The 18,355-nt window shown below is 47.1% G+C and overlaps 1 protein-coding gene across 2 annotated transcripts in view; it reads left to right on the top strand.

The window, feature by feature from the left end:
* Positions 1-18,355, top strand: part of MON2 (MON2 regulator of endosome-to-Golgi trafficking) — a 966,303-nt gene that overhangs the window by 689,348 nt on the left and 258,600 nt on the right. For both annotated transcript variants that reach the window (XM_086919098.1, XM_086919097.1), the window contains exon 24: positions 1,630-1,923. In XM_086919098.1, coding sequence (XP_086775224.1) covers positions 1,630-1,923 — 294 coding nt within the window. The remainder of the gene's footprint in view (positions 1-1,629; positions 1,924-18,355) is intronic.

Genomic DNA, 18,355 nt, shown 5'->3' with positions numbered 1-18,355 from the left:
TCTCCAGCAGGCTGCTTTTAGCTGTCTGTTGTCAAAGGCCTTTTTTGTACAAAAGCAATCTTTAGAGTGGGCTTTTGATCAATCAATTGCTTATCATTTGTGACTTTCTTGTCAATCTGATATGCTTGCGTATTATTCAGTGTATTTCCTTATTCTTATGTTTACCCTCCCATGGAGCATATCTTCATTATCTTCCTTTTGATAAGATGACTTGTTTCCTTCTGTGGCTCACATCAGTGAGCTACTTTTTTCTTTTTTTTAGATAATTCAATGGAAGTGTGTGTTTTCTTGCTCTCTGCCCAATGTGCTGCTCTCCCTTTCACATCCCTCCCCACGCTCTACTGGTTGCTCCCTGCTCAACCCAGCTCATTAACGAAGACATAACAAGAGGTATATGTTTGCCAAGTTGCCTTCCGCATGTAATGGAATTGGTCAGGCCTTGGCTACTGTCAACTACTTAGCCTGCATTTGAGGCACAAGGTGTACTTAGCGTGACTGAATGGAGATGTTTCTTCTTTTGGAGGTTCTAGATCTGTAGCTTTGCTGCTGCTATGCTCTAAATGTCTGGAGCATTTGTGTCAGTTCCAAGTCCAGTGGAAAGTCATTAGCAAGCATTTTCATATCAATTCCTACATTTTCTCATATAGTTATGCTCTTTTAAGTCCCTGCAAATATCCTGCTGCCTTATTTTTAAACCACACTCAGAGGCATCTTAAAATTCCTATTCAGGGGTTTCTGCATTAATTTGAAAAATAAACCATGCTGTTTCTATAAAAATGTAAAATATTGAATTAAGTTTTCAGTTTCGAGATCTTAAAATATGTTTGCTTTTTCACTTGTATTTCATTTTTTTTCTTTTTTTTTTAAGAATGATTTACAGTCAAGTATTGATAAAGTCACTAGCTTAGCACTTTATAAATGTGAGACAAATTGGCTTTGCCTGTGCCTTTGTATGGCGCATGTGGCAGTGTCCTGCACTAGTGCTGTTTAAGCAGGATGGAAGTCCACCCGGTCTGGATGCTGTACTCCTATTCATAGTGCGTCTGTAATGGGTTGTGGCTGGTGCCATAGTAGTGTGCCACCACTTACCGCATCAAAATTAGCATATACTTCTGTTCTGAGGCAATCCTGCTATTTGTCCATTTCTGATGTCTCAGGAGGAGCATCAGTCTGCCATGGTCTGCTTCCCTGTTGCAGCTGATTGGGTTCTTGGGCGTGATTGAGTTGCTTTACATATTAGACTGGCCACCAGCACAATGGGAAAACAATCATAGAATTTGAGATTTGCAGCCTGGCAATTTGAGAATGAGGATGTTCCTGGTCATTAAAATCGTGTTTTAAACATGTCAGCATTGTAGAATTCGGCGTTAGCAATTGAGATTTTGATATTGGGAGGCTGTGGATGTGGGGCAGAGCTAATTGTGTTTCCAAATCCAGCACTGTCAATTTATTTCATGGTAAATATGGAAATGAAAGCTTCAGCAGACCTATTCAGAATGTTTTTTAAATGCTTGGAACATAATCCTCATCCCTTACTCCATAAACAAAAAATGACTTGCACTGTTTTTTTTTTTTTTAAATGAAAACCAATACAGACATTAACAATCCATATTTCCTTTTCCTTTATAGTGGAATATTTCTGATTACTTCTTCCAAAGAGGTGAAACCATTGAAAAAGAGTTGAACTGGGACGAGGAGTTACAACAGAAGCAAGCAGAGGAAAAAGGAGTGACTCTAAATCGGCCGTTCCACCCAGCGCCACCATTTGACTGCCTTTGGTTGTGTCTCTATGCCAAACTTGGGGAACTCTGTGTGGATCCGCGGCCAGCAGTGAGAAAAAGTGCAGGGCAGACATTATTTTCCACTGTTGGGGCTCATGGAACATTGTTGCAGCATGCAACGTGGCACACAGTGATCTGGAAGGTACTTGTTCATTATCTGGTGAAACCAATCGAATAATGCCTTTGCTGTATATTTTCCCAGCTTCCAAACATTCTTCCATATTATTTCCTACTTTGAAAAGAATTGTACCTTTTTTTCATGTCATCATAATGCAATGCCACAAAATTAATATCTCAGTCTTTTAAAACAAACTTTTCTAGCTATTATAGGCAGAGCTATTGGAATTATGTGATTGTGCAGCCATGGCATTTTTGGCAATATTATAGATTTGCTGCATTTACCACATACTCCATCATCTGCTGAACAATCTGCAGATGTTAACCCCCCAAAAATAGTTTCTAGCTCATTTGGTTGCAACGTTACTAAAAACACAGGGACACATGTTACAGCGCAGCAGAAATCCTTTTGCAAAGGTTAACTTGTCACCTTCCTTATTGCTATATTTGAGTGTTCACTTGGAACTTAGTTCAACTCTTTTGCATATTTAGACCCTTCCCTGCCACATAATTTCAGTGGCCCTTATTATATGCTAAGAAGCATTGCGTAATTCTAATATATCGTGGATGAAAACTAGGTGGGCCACACACTGGATCTCATTCTGCCCTCCTCCCCTGAAGTCCGTGTAGGAGATAGAATAGTTATCTTTTGAATGTATACTTATCTTATTCCGTTCCCAGTGCTTATAGACAATCTGTTAGCAGTTGGTCCTTAGCCTAGTTTAAGGATCACACGTGGTTGAGCTAATATGTTTGCATCTATTCTGTGCAGTAAGATACCTGTTACACTGACATGTAGTTCCTACCAATTTGTAGGGCCTGCGCATTGTTTGTACAACATAAACTAAGGACTTGGTGTCAAGACTGATTCCCGACACCCCCGCAGGATATGTTGTCCTATAGACCATATAGCTCCCAGAGCCACCTTAAGCCCCCCTAAGCTACCAGGGAGCAAATGGTTTTCTGGCAACCACTGAACATGACAACCCTTACCCCTCAGGGATTGTGGAAACAGTACAGAATGTTTCTCATTCACTCGTGCTCACTTATTCTAAGAGCAACATAAAGAGAATACACAGTGGTACTTTTCAAATAATATACATTGAACCAACGTTATTCTTGCATAAAAACCAATACGTGTGCTGCAATGATTAGTAGACAGAAGCAGATAATCGTGATTACATGCACCAAAAGTGTAAAAAGTAGATATAGTTCTACCTTGGTGCTAAACAATGTATATATGCAGGCATATAAACAATTGCAAACAAAACAGGTGATGGATCGAATGTGGATCAATGTCACACATTCAACCCAGTCAAAAGATCTGGGCCCAAATCCATCGTTTTTTTTGCACTCCACACCACCCTGGGTTAGACAATGGCGATATGCAAATCAGCTCTGACCCTGTGCCCCATGGGAACAGTCCAGTCCGAACTACAAAAGCCATGTCCTTCCCAGAACGGAATCAAGCATCCGAGGACCGGACCGGTTTCGAGGTAACACCTCTCATCAGCCCGGCTAGCTTGACTCCAGTGGTGTGGAGTACCTGGGACCCGTTCTGGGAAGTACATGGCTTTTGTAGTTCGGACTGGACTGTTCCCATGGGGCACAGGGTCAGAGCTGATTTGCAGATCGCCATTGTCTAACCCAGGGTGGTGTGGAGTGCAAAAAAACGATGGATTTGGGCCCAGATCTTTGGACTGGGTTGAATGTGTGACATTGATCCACATTCGGTCCATCACCTGTTTTGTTTGCAATTGCCGCCACAAGTGCGCTGGGGATGCTCAGACGTGGGTCCCAGGCACTCCACACCTCTGGAGTCAAGCTAGCCGGGCTGATGAGAGGTGTTACCTCGAAACCGGTCCGGTCCTCGGATGCTTGATTCCGTTCTGGGAAGGACATGGCTTTTGTAGTTCGGACTGGACTGTTCCCATGGGGCGCAGGGTCAGAGCTGATTTGCATATCGCCATTGTCTAACCCAGGGTGGTGTGTAGTGCAAAAAACGATGGATTTGGGCCCAGATCTTTGGACTGGGTTGAATGTGTGACATTGATCCACATTCGGTCCATCACCTGTTTTGTTTGCAATTGCCGCCACAAGTGCCCTGGGGATGCTCAGACGTGGGTCCCAGGTACTCCACACCACTGGAGTCAAGCTAGCCGGGCTGATGAGGTGTTACCTCGAAACCGGTCCGGTCCTCGGATGCTTGATTCCGTTCTGGGAAGGACATGGCTTTTGTAGTTCGGACTGGACTGTTCCCATGGGGCACAGGGTCAGAGCTGATTTGCATATCGCCATTGTCTAACCCAGGGTGGTGTGGAGTGCAAAAAAACGATGGATTTGGGCCCAGATCTTTGGACTGGGTTGAATGTGTGACATTGATCCACATTCGGTCCATCACCGGTTTTGTTGGCATATAAACAAGGCAGTAATCCAGCGTACTCCTACTATACGAACCCTACTGTAAGTGTACCTAGATTGTGTGTAGGTTTAGAGCCAAGAATTCCCCAAGGGACTATCTAACCCCATTACCTGATGGGACAAAGTACAAGATGTCAGACCGCTGCGTTGTGATATCTCAGTATGTGAGGACCCTCTGTGTCATCGGAAGTGCCTCTTCTGCTAATCTATCTGGATGCTCATCTTTTATCATAGAAAGCAGTCTTACATTGTGCACATAGATTAGTGATGTTATGCATATATAGATAGCCCTAGGAAAAACAAATGGGATAGCTAGGACTGTGAACGGGCCGTCCTTGTCCCTTGGTAAGTATCGAAAAACAACTTGGACGGACCAATCTAATTGGCTATTAAACACTGCAGTGCCTGGCACCACAGGGTTTGTTAAAAGAACCCTCACACACCAACCTAGTTGGTGTCATGCTTCATCATCGGGTTCCCAGCTGAGTAGCCGAACGCTACTCAGCTGTGCTGTGACACCTGGTTACAGTAGCGCTGTTTTTTGTTTGTGTGTGAATGTGATGAAGTGGTGTAGTATAAAAATACCTCTGGGATTCTAACTGATAATTACTTTATTCCCAGTGTCCCAGGGTATCTTTAAAAATCAATGAGTGGATAACGTCTTAAGACTAGTGATTGTGTCTTAGTTATCTCTAGTCTACATGTTTCAGCCCTTTGCAAGATTTGATAGGGCTTTCTTCAGGAACTCTTTCACAAAAGTTAAAAAGTGATCCACTATAACCGGCCGTCACAGCACAGCTGAGTAGCATTTGGCTACTCAGCTGGGAACCCGGTGATGAAGCCAAGTAGGTTGGTGTGTGAGGGTTCTGTTAACAAAACCTTGCTGTGCCAGGCACTGAAGTGTTGGATAGCCAATTAGATTGGTCCGTCTAAGTCGTTCTTTGATTTATAGATAGCCCTGTCACCCCGTGGATGAAGATAGTGATGACATTTGTACGTAGTGCGAAATGAGACCTTGTAAATGATGTTAAGGGCTTTGTGATAATGTTTTGCAAAGTTAGATGTAAAAACAAGTTTAGTTTCAGAGAAACTAATCCAACATTGTTGTGCTTACAAATGTGTGCAAAAGGTCATAGCTGGAAATGTTATTTGTGAGGGCAATGTAAGAAATAAGCTGCTTCGCAACATGGGCTTAACTCGGTATTATAACACACACTCCTCATACCAAGGGTTGATATCTAAAAAGCCAGCAGACAATTTTTAAACATTAAAAACTACTCTTAAAAGTATCATCTGAAAGAAACAGGTTAGTGTTAGATTCTTTACCTTAGAATATAACCAGGCGTCAGACTGGATCCTGAAAGTTTTGCGTAGCAGTACCGTTGCGCGTCGGTAGGCGTCGTCTGCGGCTCCGCGTCCGTCATCAGCGTCGTTGACGCCAGGATGACGTCGTCGGAGTACTTAGACGCCGCCCTTGCGCGCTGACGTCAGTTCTTCTTTTTTCCGTGCCAGCAAGCGCAGATCTGGAAAAAGCAGTGCTTCTTAGTCATTTTTTGACTAACTTTTTTGATCCTTTTTGGATCCTTTTTCGAGTCGGTAGACTCTCGGGGCCAGTAGGGATGCCCGGGTTCAAGCCCTGTGCTGACTGTAACCATCTGATGTCGGTTACCGACCTCCACCGTCGGTGCCTGTATTGCCTTGGGGCCAACCACAACGACAAGTCGTACCCTGACTGCCGGACCTTGACGTCGAAGGCTAGGCGGGAGCGGTCCCGTAAGCGCCTCAAGCTCCGGCAGTCGGCCCGCGCCGTTCACGGTCCAGGTCGAGGAGGAGGTCGAAGGACCGGTCGTGGAGCCACTGTCATCGCAGCTCGGCCAGTCGACACCATTCGTCGGGCTCCAAGTCCTCTTCAGGGAAGAGGCACAAGAAGCCGAAGAGACGACATCGCTCTTCCGATTCCCCCCGACGCTTGCATGATGCGGCCAGGCGTTCGGGCGACACTGCCCACGTGACTCCGCCAGAGCCGCAGGCGCCGCTGCCAGCTCCATACCCGCCGGTCCCTGGGCTGAACGCGATGCCGGAGGAGATCGATGCCTTCCTCATGGCCATGAGGTCGCTCTCTCCTCCGTCTGGTCCCGCTGTGTCGCCTTTGGGCCCCCCGGCCCCGACTGGGAGCCCAAGCGGGCCGGGTGCTTCGGCTCCGGCGCTGTCGACGACTTAGGTCCCGAAGCTGCAGGGCCCCACCGGGTCCGGATCCAGGTCGCTGCTGGTCGACCTTACGACCCCTCCACCGGCGCCAACCCGCAGGGTGTCGCCCCGGACTACGTCGTCCCCGGTCCCTCCATCGGTCTGGATCTGACGCCGCATTCGACGCCGAGAGATCAATTCTTCTATGATCCAGTGCCAGTCGTATCAGGACTGGGCAGTGGATCTAGGGGAGGCCAGTGGTTTGGACAATTCGCCCAACACTGGCTTTGTCTCCCCTCCTACCGCGGCTACGGAGGAGGGGGCTGCTTACAGCGTGGTGCTGACGAGGACGGCCAAGGCCTTGGGTCTGGAGCTTCCCGTCGCGGGCGTGAGGACTAGCCTCCTCACCGAGGTCTTTAAACTGCAGGCAAACTCTTCGGAGCCTCTACTGCCGTTTAATGAGGCCCTTACTGACGTTCTGTTGGGCACTTGGTCGAGGCCCGCTACAGGTCCCCCTGTAGATCGGAACGTGGCCAGGCGCCACCGCCCGGCCCCGGGTGACCCTAGCTTCCTGTCCATCCACCCCACCCCCAAGAGCCTGGTTATCCAGGCCTCCTAACTCCCAGACCTCATTCCTGACTGCTCCACCTGATCGGGAATCCAAAAGGTATGAGCAGTTCGGTAAGAAGCTGTTCTCCTCACTTAGTTTGGGGTTGCGGTCGGTCAGCACCGCTTGCCTTTAGGGCCGTTATACCCACTCTCTGTGGGACACGGTCGCGGACGTGCTGCCAGCTTGCCCGAGGAGGCCCGGGTCAAACTCGCTCAAGCCCTTGCGGAAGGGCGGGATGCAGCATGGTACTCTATCGGATGTGGGCTGGATACCACAGACTCGCTGGGCAGGGCGATTTCCACGACGGTGGCGGCTCACGGCCATGCCTGGCTGATGTCCGCCAACTTCTCGGCTGATGTCCAGAATTCCCTCATGGACATGTCGTTAGATGGCCGTCACCTCTTTGGCGACAAGGCAGACATGTGCTTCAGCGTTTCAAGGGCTCCAGGGCTACGGCCAAGTCCTTGGGCCTGTCGGGCCTGTGCCAGCAAACTTCTGCCTTTCGTTCCTTTCGTGGCCAAGAAAGGGGCGCCCCCTCACGTCCTGCCAGCAACAGGCCGCAGACTAACATCCAGCGCGGTGGCAGACGTGGTCACTGCCGTGGTGGTGCCAGGGGACAGCGGCGAGGCCAGTCCACATCCTCCTCCGCAGCATCCGCCTCAAAGCCTTCCTAGTCCGAACTTTCAGGCCCATTCGACGCCAGTGGGGGGAAGGGTTCGCCATCACCTCCTCCACTGGCGCTCCATCACATAGGACAAGTGGGTGCTGCAAATCGTCCGAAGGGGCTACTCCCTCCCATTCGAGGTAAGCCCTCCAGCCATGCCACCGCAGTACCACCACGTGTCGGGGGATCACTTGCAACTTCTGGAAGATGAAGTTACGGCCCTCTTGGCCAAGGAGGCCATCGAGCGCGTTCCTGGGCCAGAAGTAGGGTGGGGTTGTTACTCCCACTACTTTCTGGTTCCCAAGAAGGACAAAGGGGGCCTACACCCTATCCCGGACCTGCGGAACGTCAACGTCTTCCTCCAGAAGGAAAAGTTCAAGATGCTGACTTTTGCTCAGGTCTTAGCTGCCCTAGTCCTAGAAGACTGGATGGTAGCGCTGGACTTGCAGGACGCATATCTTCACATCCCCGTCCTGCCGGGCCACTGGCGTTAGGGTTCACGGTAGGCCGCGAGCACTTCCAGTTTACTGTGCTCCCCTTCGGCCTTATCAGCGCCCCTCGGGTGTTCACGAAAGTGATGGCGGTGGTCGCAGCTCATCTGCGCAGATTAGGGGTGTCAGTCTTCCCCTATCTCGACGACTGGTTGTTGAAGGCAGGCTCGCCCCAGACAGACGTCAGCCACCTCCAGACTTTGGCCGACCTCCTACACCTGCTGGGGTTCTCCATCAATGTGCCGAAGTCACACCTGTGTCCCTCTCAGAAGCTCCTCTTCATCGGAGCGGTTCTGGATTCGGCACAGTTTCGGGTTTATCCTCCCGAACAGCGGGTTCAGGATATTCAGGCTCTGATTCCGATCTTTCAGCCTTTATCCCGAGTCTCGGTCAGGTTGACGCTGCAGCTTCTGGGGCTGATGGCCTCCTGCATCCTTCTGGTGCATCACGCCAGGTGGCAGATGCGGGCTCTGAAGTGGGACCAGAAGTTTCATTGGGTCCAGCATCAGGGCAACCTGTCTGACCACGTCCTGATCTCGGAGGGCACTGAGAGACAGTTGCAGTGGTGGCTCACGGACCGCGATTGGGTCAGCGGCACATCCCTCTCCCTACCCCAACCGGAGCACGTAGTAGTGACGGATACATCCCTCCTGGGCTGGGTGGGCCACATGGGAGAGGCGGAGATCAGAGGCCTCTGGTCTCTGGCGTAGTCCCGGCTCCATATCAACCTTCTGGAGCTGCGGGCGATCCGACATTCCTTCCCTCTGTCTGGGGAAGTGTAGTGCTGGTGTTCACGGACAACACCACCGCCATGTGGTACTGCAACAAACAGGACGGGGTGGGGTTGTGGACCCTTTGTCAGGAGGCTCTGCACCTCTGGGAATGGCTGGAACACCAGGGCGTCACCCTGGTGGTTCAACACCTGGCAGGTTCCCTGAACGCAAGGGCGGACGAACTCAGCCGCCGGTGCATGATGGATCACGAATCGCGTCTGAACTCAGACGTGGCGCAAGGTCTCTTTCAGCGATGGGGAGAGCCTTCGTTAGATCTATTCGCCACCGAAGAAAACGCGCAATGTCATCAGTTCTGCACGTTGGAATTTCCAAGGCGGCACTCGCTCAGAGACGCTTTTCGTCGTGAGTGGAGCTGAGGTCTATTGTACGCCTTTCCGCCTATATCACTTCTGCCTAGAGTGCTGAAGAATATCAGGCGCGACCGGGCCCAAGTCATCCCTGTGGCTCCGGACTGGGCATGAAGATACTGGTATCCCGAGCTACTCAGCATGTCATTCGATCCCTCGATTCGTCTGCCTCTTCAGGAGGACCTTCTGTCGCAGCAGCAGGGGATGGTCTTCCACCCGAACCTGTCCAGTCTCCACCTCCATGCGTGGAGATTGAGCGGCGACAGTTGAGGCCATTTGACTTGACTCCTGAAGTCTGTGATGTGATTCTGGCAGCCAGGCGTCCCTCCACAAAATCGGTATACGCCTGCAGGTGGAACAAATTTGTGGCATGGTGCACAGCAAAGGCTATGGATCCCCTTTCTGCCCCTCTTTCAGAAGTTCTCCTCTTTCTTCTTTCTCTTGCCCAACAGGGCTCTGCTCTGTGCACTATCAAAGGCTACCTCTCTGTCATTTCAGCCTTCTTGAGGCTTCCTGATCAGCCTTCTCTTTTCAAGTCCCCTGAGGTAAATAGATTCTTGAAGGGCATCACTCACATGTTTCCTCCTGTTCCTTTTGTGATGCCTCAGTGGGACTTGAACCTTGTTCTGACTTATTTGATGTGCGCTCCTTTCGAGCCACTTCATAATTGCCCTCTTCATCTTCTAACTCTTAAGACTGCATTCCTGGTTGCCATCACCTCTGCCAGGAGAGTGAGTGAGCTCCTGGCTCTTTCTTCTCAACCTCCTTTCCTCACTGTCCATCCAGACAAAGTTGTCTTGGGAACGCGTCCCTCTTTCCTGCCCAAAGTAGTCACTACCTTCCACATCGGGCAGTCCATCACCTTGCCCACCTTCTTTCCGCCTCCGCATCCCTCGAAAGAGGAAGAGAGGCTCCACTGTCTGGACCCAAAACGTGCGATCTCATTCTATCTGGACCGCACACGCCAGTTCCGGGTGGATGACCAGATCTTTGTTGGTTACGTGGGCGCTAAGAAGGGACGGGCGGTGCACAAACAAACCATTTCTCGGTGGGTCGTTTTGTGGATAAAGGCTTGTTATTCACTGGCCAAAAAAAAAAACTCCTGGTTGGCTGTGTGCCCATTCCACTCGGGCCACGGCGACTACTACTGCCCTGGGTCAGCTAGTCTCCTTGCAGGACATCTGTCAGGCGGCTACGTGGGCCTCGCTGCACATGTTCGCTAGACACTACCGCCTGGACAGCCAAGTCCGGAGAGATGGCTTTTTTGGTCGCTCTGTTCTTCAGGACTTTCTGGTGTGATCGTTGGTTCGCAGACCCACCACCGGGGTTGGTATCGCTGGGGTATCTATTCTAAGGTAAGGAATCTTACACTAACCTGTTTCTTTCAGATGCACAAGTTACTTACCTTCGGTAACGATATATCTGTAAGAAACAGTAGTTAGTGTTAGATTCCTTACCTCCCTACCCATCCTCCCCGTTCTGCGAACCGATATCTAGGGTTAAGGTTCTTCCCTTTGAGGGCCCTAGTTTCGTGGCACCAGTGCCGGTTTTTATCATGGCTCTGCGTTTCTGGCGCGGAAAAGCTGTGTATAAGAACTGATGTCAGTGTGCGAGGGTGGCATCTAAGTACTCCGACGTCATCCCCGCCGACGACGGACGCGGAGCCGCAGACGTCGCCTACCGACACGCAGGGGTACAGCTACGCAAAACTTTCCGGATCCAGTCTGACCCCTGTGTATATTGTAAGGTAAGGAATCTAACACTAACTACTGTTTCTTACAGATATATTGTTACCGAAGGTAAGTAACTTGTGCTACAAGTGGGCTTTGCAAAAAAATATGTATTAAAAGTCTTAAAGTCATTAGATATCTGAGATACCAAGTACTCAGAAAGCCATGGTGCTTAGAAAAAGCTGTTTTGATACATTTTGTTTTAAAAAGGTCATATTGTTCTCACACAAAGAGCCAATTGTTTGTGTTCCAACTGGTGGATGCATCATTGCTGTTGCCCACATTCGCAGAAGATCCATGTTTATGAAGCAAATGTGATTCCATCCGTTCCCACATTAGCCGCTGAGGGAGGTTGTTCATATCACTAGGAGCTGACGCATCCCAGGGTGGTTCTAAGAATACATTCATCCTCAATGGAATACGCTGGGAACAGCAATACTCTGGGACCTTTAAGGGGGTCCATTAGTACTTCAATGTCCAGTGGCTCAACCATTTCTGGTCGGAGACATTTATCCAGGATGCATTCGTGGCTGCAAAACAGACAGTGGACTATAGGTTCAGTGCAGTCAAGCCAGACCGGCCTGAACGACAAGAACCAATGCTCGTTTAGTTCTTGAAGCCGAGGTGTGATGAAGCTGTGTATCTTGCGCTCACGGCAACGCAGCACTAGCAGTGCTGTCTCCATTCCGAGTTGAACTTTTGTATCAGACATGTTAAAGATGCGATGAATCAGCTCCCCAAAATGCAGCTGGAAGTTAGTATGGAGTAGTGTCTGTATCTCAGACGAGGACCTTGCAACCTGGAGATTAAACTTCTCTTTGACTGAAGTTAAGGCCACATCTTTCTGCAAAAGCATGGCTTTCAGTTTGCTTAAGGAATCAAATGTTATGTTGGAAACATTTATTGAAGGCCATAGCGCTGCCTACCTAACTGTGCGGACAGGTAGAAACAGTAATTGTGTACAATAAGTGACTATGAAATTACTAGAGAAGCGATTCCCGGTTCCATTTCACAGCAACCTTGATCATTCAACATCAAATAGCTCCCATTAGAGAGCAGCCTGAATGCAAGATGAATCACGGCAGCCAGGGAACTCTTCACATAACAAGACAAGTTTGCCATTAAAGCGTTACATGCCCCTTGGAGAGAAATGTCCTTGCAAACCAAGGAGCTGCTTATGGCATCTTCACAGTCGGAGCCACTAAGAAAAATTTCTGTGTCCCCATTGCTGCACCTTAACCTGAATGGTAATTCCCAATACACATGACATATCCTTCCCCTAGCGCATCATATCTTCCTTCCTGTTGGTGTGGGAGACAATATTGTAATGGAAAGGTTGTGACCAATAGAGTGATGTACCCATGGATTATCCAGTCAGTGGATGGTGTCTCAGCCACTGTGAAAGGTAATTGACTAATTTTTCAATGTGCAACATGGTATATTATGCATCTGTACATGCCATTGTGATCTGTCTTTCTGTTAGATTGTATGCTGAAATCATATTTGTACTGTTGAAGTAATGCCATCGTATGTGGCCAGAACGTAATGTTTGTAATGTCCAGCTCAGCATTAATATTGAGCGTAATTATGACTGTTCATGTTGTAATATAGTCATGTTTTCAAGTCAATTGCGGAAGCCACTATGTTGCCCAGTGAATAAATTCTGGATAACAATGTGGTCATACCGTTGTCAACCACAGCCACAGCCAAAGCCTTTTCTAGATTAACCCTGTCAATCACACGTAATCTCTCAGCAGCCTCCTGTTGAGCAATCTTCCACAACTCATTGTATATTCCATACAAAAAGCGCTTTTGACATGGATTTCGGGGTCCTAATAAAAAATCGGTGAGATCCATGTCATCAGAAAGAAGGGTCAAATGTTGCTTTACCTGGGAGAGTGTTGAGGTTTTTAGCTAATCTAGGCATATCTTCCCAGCACTATATAACGTCACCACCATGAGTATTCTGTTTGTACATATCGCTTATCAGGCCTATTGATCCTAAACCCCTTGGAGTTACCTGGGACTCTAGATTGACACCAACCAACCTTTCCAAGTGGGATCTGGTGAATTCAAAGAACTATTACGTATCATGGTATCTAGTGTATCCTCACTGAAGTGTGTAAAGTGCTGCCAATTCTCGAAACGTAAGAATGCAGGAAAACGTGGTGCGTTTAAATCCTTTGTTTTTGCTATACCATAACATGAATTTTGTTGCACTGTCTTAGTCAGGAAAATCATTTTATATGGTATGAGGTCTTCTCTAAATAAGGCCTCCGTCCCCTGAACCTGCCAATATTTTGTCCCCCAGATAGACCTTGTGTCTATTGTGTCTTTCCAAAAGTTGAAACCCAGTATAGAAATTGGGGAAATAAAGTAAGAAGAGTATATCAGTTTGGTGTTTGTTAGCATATTTGTACAGGTGTAAGTGCAAGCCTGTAGTAATACAAGGCTGGGTCTGATATTTCAAAACCTGAAAAATAGCAAACTTCTGTGCAAAAGTCTTTGAACTACCTTTTGGCTGTGTTGGACAGTGTTCCATTGTGTGTGATTATAAGCAGCCTGTGGGATACTAGCTTTATGTAAAAAATGGTGACCATAATCCTGGTAACAGAACATGTCTCCAAATTTACCTGTACCATCATATAATTAATCATGCTGTTGATTGCTTTAAATCTGAAAGCAAATTATGCACAGTTTCAATGTCCTAATTATCTGAGAAAGTACTAGAGGTGATGATGTAATTTAAAGAACTTTCAAACAAATATGGAATTTTCAAAAGTTCAGTAGGACCATATACATCATACGATACCCTATCCCATACAATTCCTTCAGGGACTGGAACCGCTGTAATGTTCACCAGGGACAAGTCTCTTAGCTCACGGTGTGATAATGCATGTCATTTAAGAACCATGTTCACAAGTACTGCAGAGCGTTCTGGGCGAAAGTGTCCTTTCAGAAATAGGAAAAAGACCAGGATGTAATCCAATTGTAATCCATAGCTGTATCCACGGAACAATGAAGTAAGTCTTTTCCACCCAAATAAAGAAAACATAAACTTGTAGATTGAAAGGGAGAGGCCTGGTTGGCAGCTCAGGTTCACTTGGATCTGATGAGAAATCGTCATAATGCACCAAGTAGCAAGATGCCGTTCGGTCTATTCTTGGCAGCTCAGCAGGTTTTGTAGAATCTGTGGCATGTTTACATAGACGTTGTCAATTTTTCGAATTGAAATTTCTAAACTTGGTGAGTGTACAGTTGTAGTTGTTTCAATAGGGAGAAGCACAATTTCATTGTTGTTCACAGCTTCTCTTTGGAAAGTGGAGTCTCCATTCGTCTTTAAAGCTTCCATCGGTACTGCAGCAAGAGGAGTGAGGCAGATACACAGGAGCCCATGTGACCTACTGTTGAGAATCGGCCAAATAGTGTGGTTTGATCAGATCAGATGAGCCAAACCTTTTGTCTCGGCTGCTAGCAAGAGGCGGACGTTTTAGTACCTTTGACAGCCAGGACAGGTACAGGCGTGTTGTAAAATGGCCCAAATTCTTTCTTGTCCAAAATGTTCTCTCTGACCAGGTCCCTAATCTCCGGGACCCAGGCAGGTCTTGCTGATACAGTTTTCATTTCTCTAATGGCGGTGCATTTTACTTGGACGTTGCTTTGTAAAGCTGGATATTCTTTAAGGTCCTGTAAAACATCCAAAAGATCATTGAGATCAAATGAGGTTTCAGCCGCCACCGTGCTGACACTATCGAGGTCGGGGACCCACATCCTCAATCCAAACAGGAGTTTATAAGCTGTACGACCCCCTAGAGATTTTCATGGCATGTAGTTAAGTGTTCTTTGGACCCATATAGATGATTGACCCAACTGCCACCTATCAGGAACCAATCTGGGAAAATGAACGTTGGAACGCGTTCTTCTATCTGATGGACATGCAGAGGCAGCTGGACCCCAACAATCCCCAGAAATCATCAGACGAACACTGAAACAGAGACAACAGTGCTCATTCGATAATCTCAAAGGAAGGGGGTTTGGGAACAAACAATAAACTAAAGTAAATAGTTAAAACAAAAAGCTAAAATAAAGAAAGAAACAACTGGTGCGCATTCGTGCCAGTGGAGAAGCAAACTCTGGGTTACAGAACAATCTGGGACATCTGTCCTAAAGCTTGGAATGAGAATAGAGACCAGCTCCCGCAGCAGTAGTAAAAGACATCAATAAGAACACAAATAATGACATATCTCATGCATAAACTTCTGCATTGAGTCATGATAAGAGGTCTTTTAGAATGATTAGAATAAATCGTAACTACACTCACACCATATGGTGCAAAGATAAATACACACTCACACAATATTGCGCCAAAGATAAATACATACCCACACAATATTGTGCCAACGAAGATTACACATAAGCGCACCATACATTCTTATTTCAATGAGATAAGACATAATCTGAATCCTTCAGCTGAAGTATGTCCAAGGCTTGAGAGTTACCAAGACCTACTTTCAGCGAGAAAAAACAGAGACGTAACAGAATAACAATAAACACTGCAATAATTATATACACTTTTATCAGCAAGAACTATGCACGAATGACATAAATGAAATGAGGAGGAAATGACCAAAATCCAGGCAAGTCGGGTAAAGTTAGCTGGGTGGGAACAAGACGGAACTGTGATATAGGAAACAAAGTCAGGAAGTCTCTGACTTCAAAGAGTTTTGTGCGCAGTTACCCAAGATCTCCCCGATAACCAGAAATGAGCTGGTGGTCAAAACAATGGAATTCCACTGAGCACAAGAGTTAAATGTAGCCCAAAAAGGATTTAGACTTATCTTCAAGTAGCAGCAGCAAGGATGGAACAAGACTCGTCCTACCAGCACCTGTAGAGAAGAGCCGTCACACCGCAGGATCTTCAACAGGATATTCAGTGCAAAGCACTGAAGATGAGACTGGGTGAGAGTTAAATACCTTTTGCCAGGATGATGAGTCATGGAGGCTTGTTGAGTCACGGAGGCTTGTTGAGTCACGGAGGCTTGTTGAGTCACGGAGGCTTGTTGAGTCACGGAGGCTTGTTGAGTCACGGAGGCTTGTTGAGTCACGGAGGCTTGTTGAGTCATGGTGGCTTGTTGAGTCACGGAGGAGGCTTGTTGAGTCACGGAGGCTTGTTGAGTCACGGAGGCTTGTTGAGTCACGGAGGCTTGTTGAGTCACGGAGGCTTGTTGAGTCATGGTGGCTTGTTGAGTCACGGAGGCTGCTGAGTCATGGAGGTTGCTGAGTCAAGCTCTGACGTGGCCTGGAAACAAAGATAAGGAAAACACCACCACATATCAAAGCAGAGAATTAAAGAAATATAAGGCAGCTTTTCTTCGTCAGGGATCACCGGGAGTGAAAGAGGAGATGAGCCGAGGGCAAGAGGCATGTGTTGAGAACCTGCTAGGAGCCCCCAACCGACGGGCAGGCTTCCAAGGTAGGATGTAAGTGACTGAAATGCACCTGACGCCATGGGGCTCACCCTGAATAGTTCCCCCACTACCGCTGGAGTGTGGAAGGTGGTGGGCAGTCCGAAGGATCCTGACAGTAACCCCCTTCCAAGGCCCAGTGACAGGGCTGGGTTTGTGGGGTAACGCTGATGGACTACACTCAACAGTCGGGGAGCATGGACATGAGATAGTGACTCCCAGGTGCGTTCCTGTGAGCCATACCCTTTCCAAGCTACCAGGTAATATAAAGTGCCCCTGGTTCGTCGAGAATCTAAAATAGAACTTACTTCATTTTCTAAGTGACCCTCCACACTTACTGAAGGTGGTGGAGCGGGGTGACAAGTGTTTGGATCAGCGGGTTTTAAAAGGGAAACATGAAAGGTAGGGTGAATTATTAAGTGAGCTGGTAAGGCCAGGCGTTCTGCTGATTTCTGATATAGTTTTAGAATGGGAAGTGGACCGATGTATTGTGGTTGAAATTTACGAGACCCTTTTAAGCATAAGCGTTTGGTGGATAATCACACTTGCTGGCCCACTTGGTAAGGAGGAGCTAAATGTTGTTTTCTGTCAGCGTACTGTTTGTATAATAGTTTTGCACCTGTCGCGTTCTTTTTTCATTTTTAGAAAACCTGATGTTGTAAGGCATGTTTTTGAGCTAAACGTTTAGGAGAGAGTGCATGCTGTGTTAGTAACAGGGAAGATCTGGGATGATACCCATACAGAGCGTAGAAGGGTGAGAATCCACTAGATATATGTAATTGTTATGGGCAAATTCTGCTAACCAAAGGTGATCAACCCATTGCTCTTGATCGGTAACATAATTTCGTAATAATTGTTCGATCCCCTGGTTGGATCTTTCCATTTGCCCATCAAACTCCGGGTGTTAGGCAGAAGAGAGGTCCACCAAAATGTTAAGTAATTTGCAAAATGCTCCTCAGAAGTACGAAACAAATTGCATTTCACGGTCAGAAATTATATGTGATGGTAAACCATGGAGCTGTACTATGTGTTGAAAAAACAGATATATACGGGGGCATCAGGTATCCCTTTAGTTGGGAAGCAATGACACATTTTAGTTAATAGGTTGACTACCACCACAATCGATGTAAATCCTTGTTCTTGAGGTAGATCAACTATTAAATCTATAGATACTATAAATCTATAAATGCTCTAATTGAGAATCGCAAATTGAGAATGTCTTCCCATTCATTCCTATGGGCCTAATAGCCCGTAGGAATGAATGAGAAGGTATTCCTTATTTGCGACTCTCAATTTGCAATTCCCAAATAAGGAATATTTGGGATTCACCCAAAGATTTGCTAATCCTACCTACATTTCATTTTGCGATTCTCTTAATTGCGATTCCCTAAAAATCGCAATTTGAGAATCGCAAAACAAAAATTACCTACATATGGCCCTTGATGTTTTGTGCCTATAAGACAATGTCTCCACTCCTGAAAAGCGGCCTTGACAGCCAATAGTTCTTTATAGAAGATGGTATAATTTTTTTCAGCCTCTGCAAGGTTTCGGGTGAAAAAAGCCACTGGATTGTGCTGCCCTGTGTGTGGGTGTCTTTGAGATAATATAGCACCTAGATCAATATTCGAGGCATGGGTTTCTAGATAGAAGGGTTGGTTTGAGTCAGGGTGCAAAAGAATGGGTGCAGACGTAAAGGCCTCTTTGAGATGTTGAAAAGCCTGCTCCGCTTCCGGGCTCCACCAGAATTT

The sequence above is a fragment of the Lissotriton vulgaris genome, chromosome 1_1, assembly GCF_964263255.1.
Source record: "Lissotriton vulgaris chromosome 1_1, aLisVul1.2, whole genome shotgun sequence".
NCBI lineage: Eukaryota > Metazoa > Chordata > Amphibia > Caudata > Salamandridae > Lissotriton > Lissotriton vulgaris.
The sequence above is the reverse complement of the archived record's forward strand: the minus strand, read 5'-3'. Positions and strand labels throughout refer to the sequence as shown.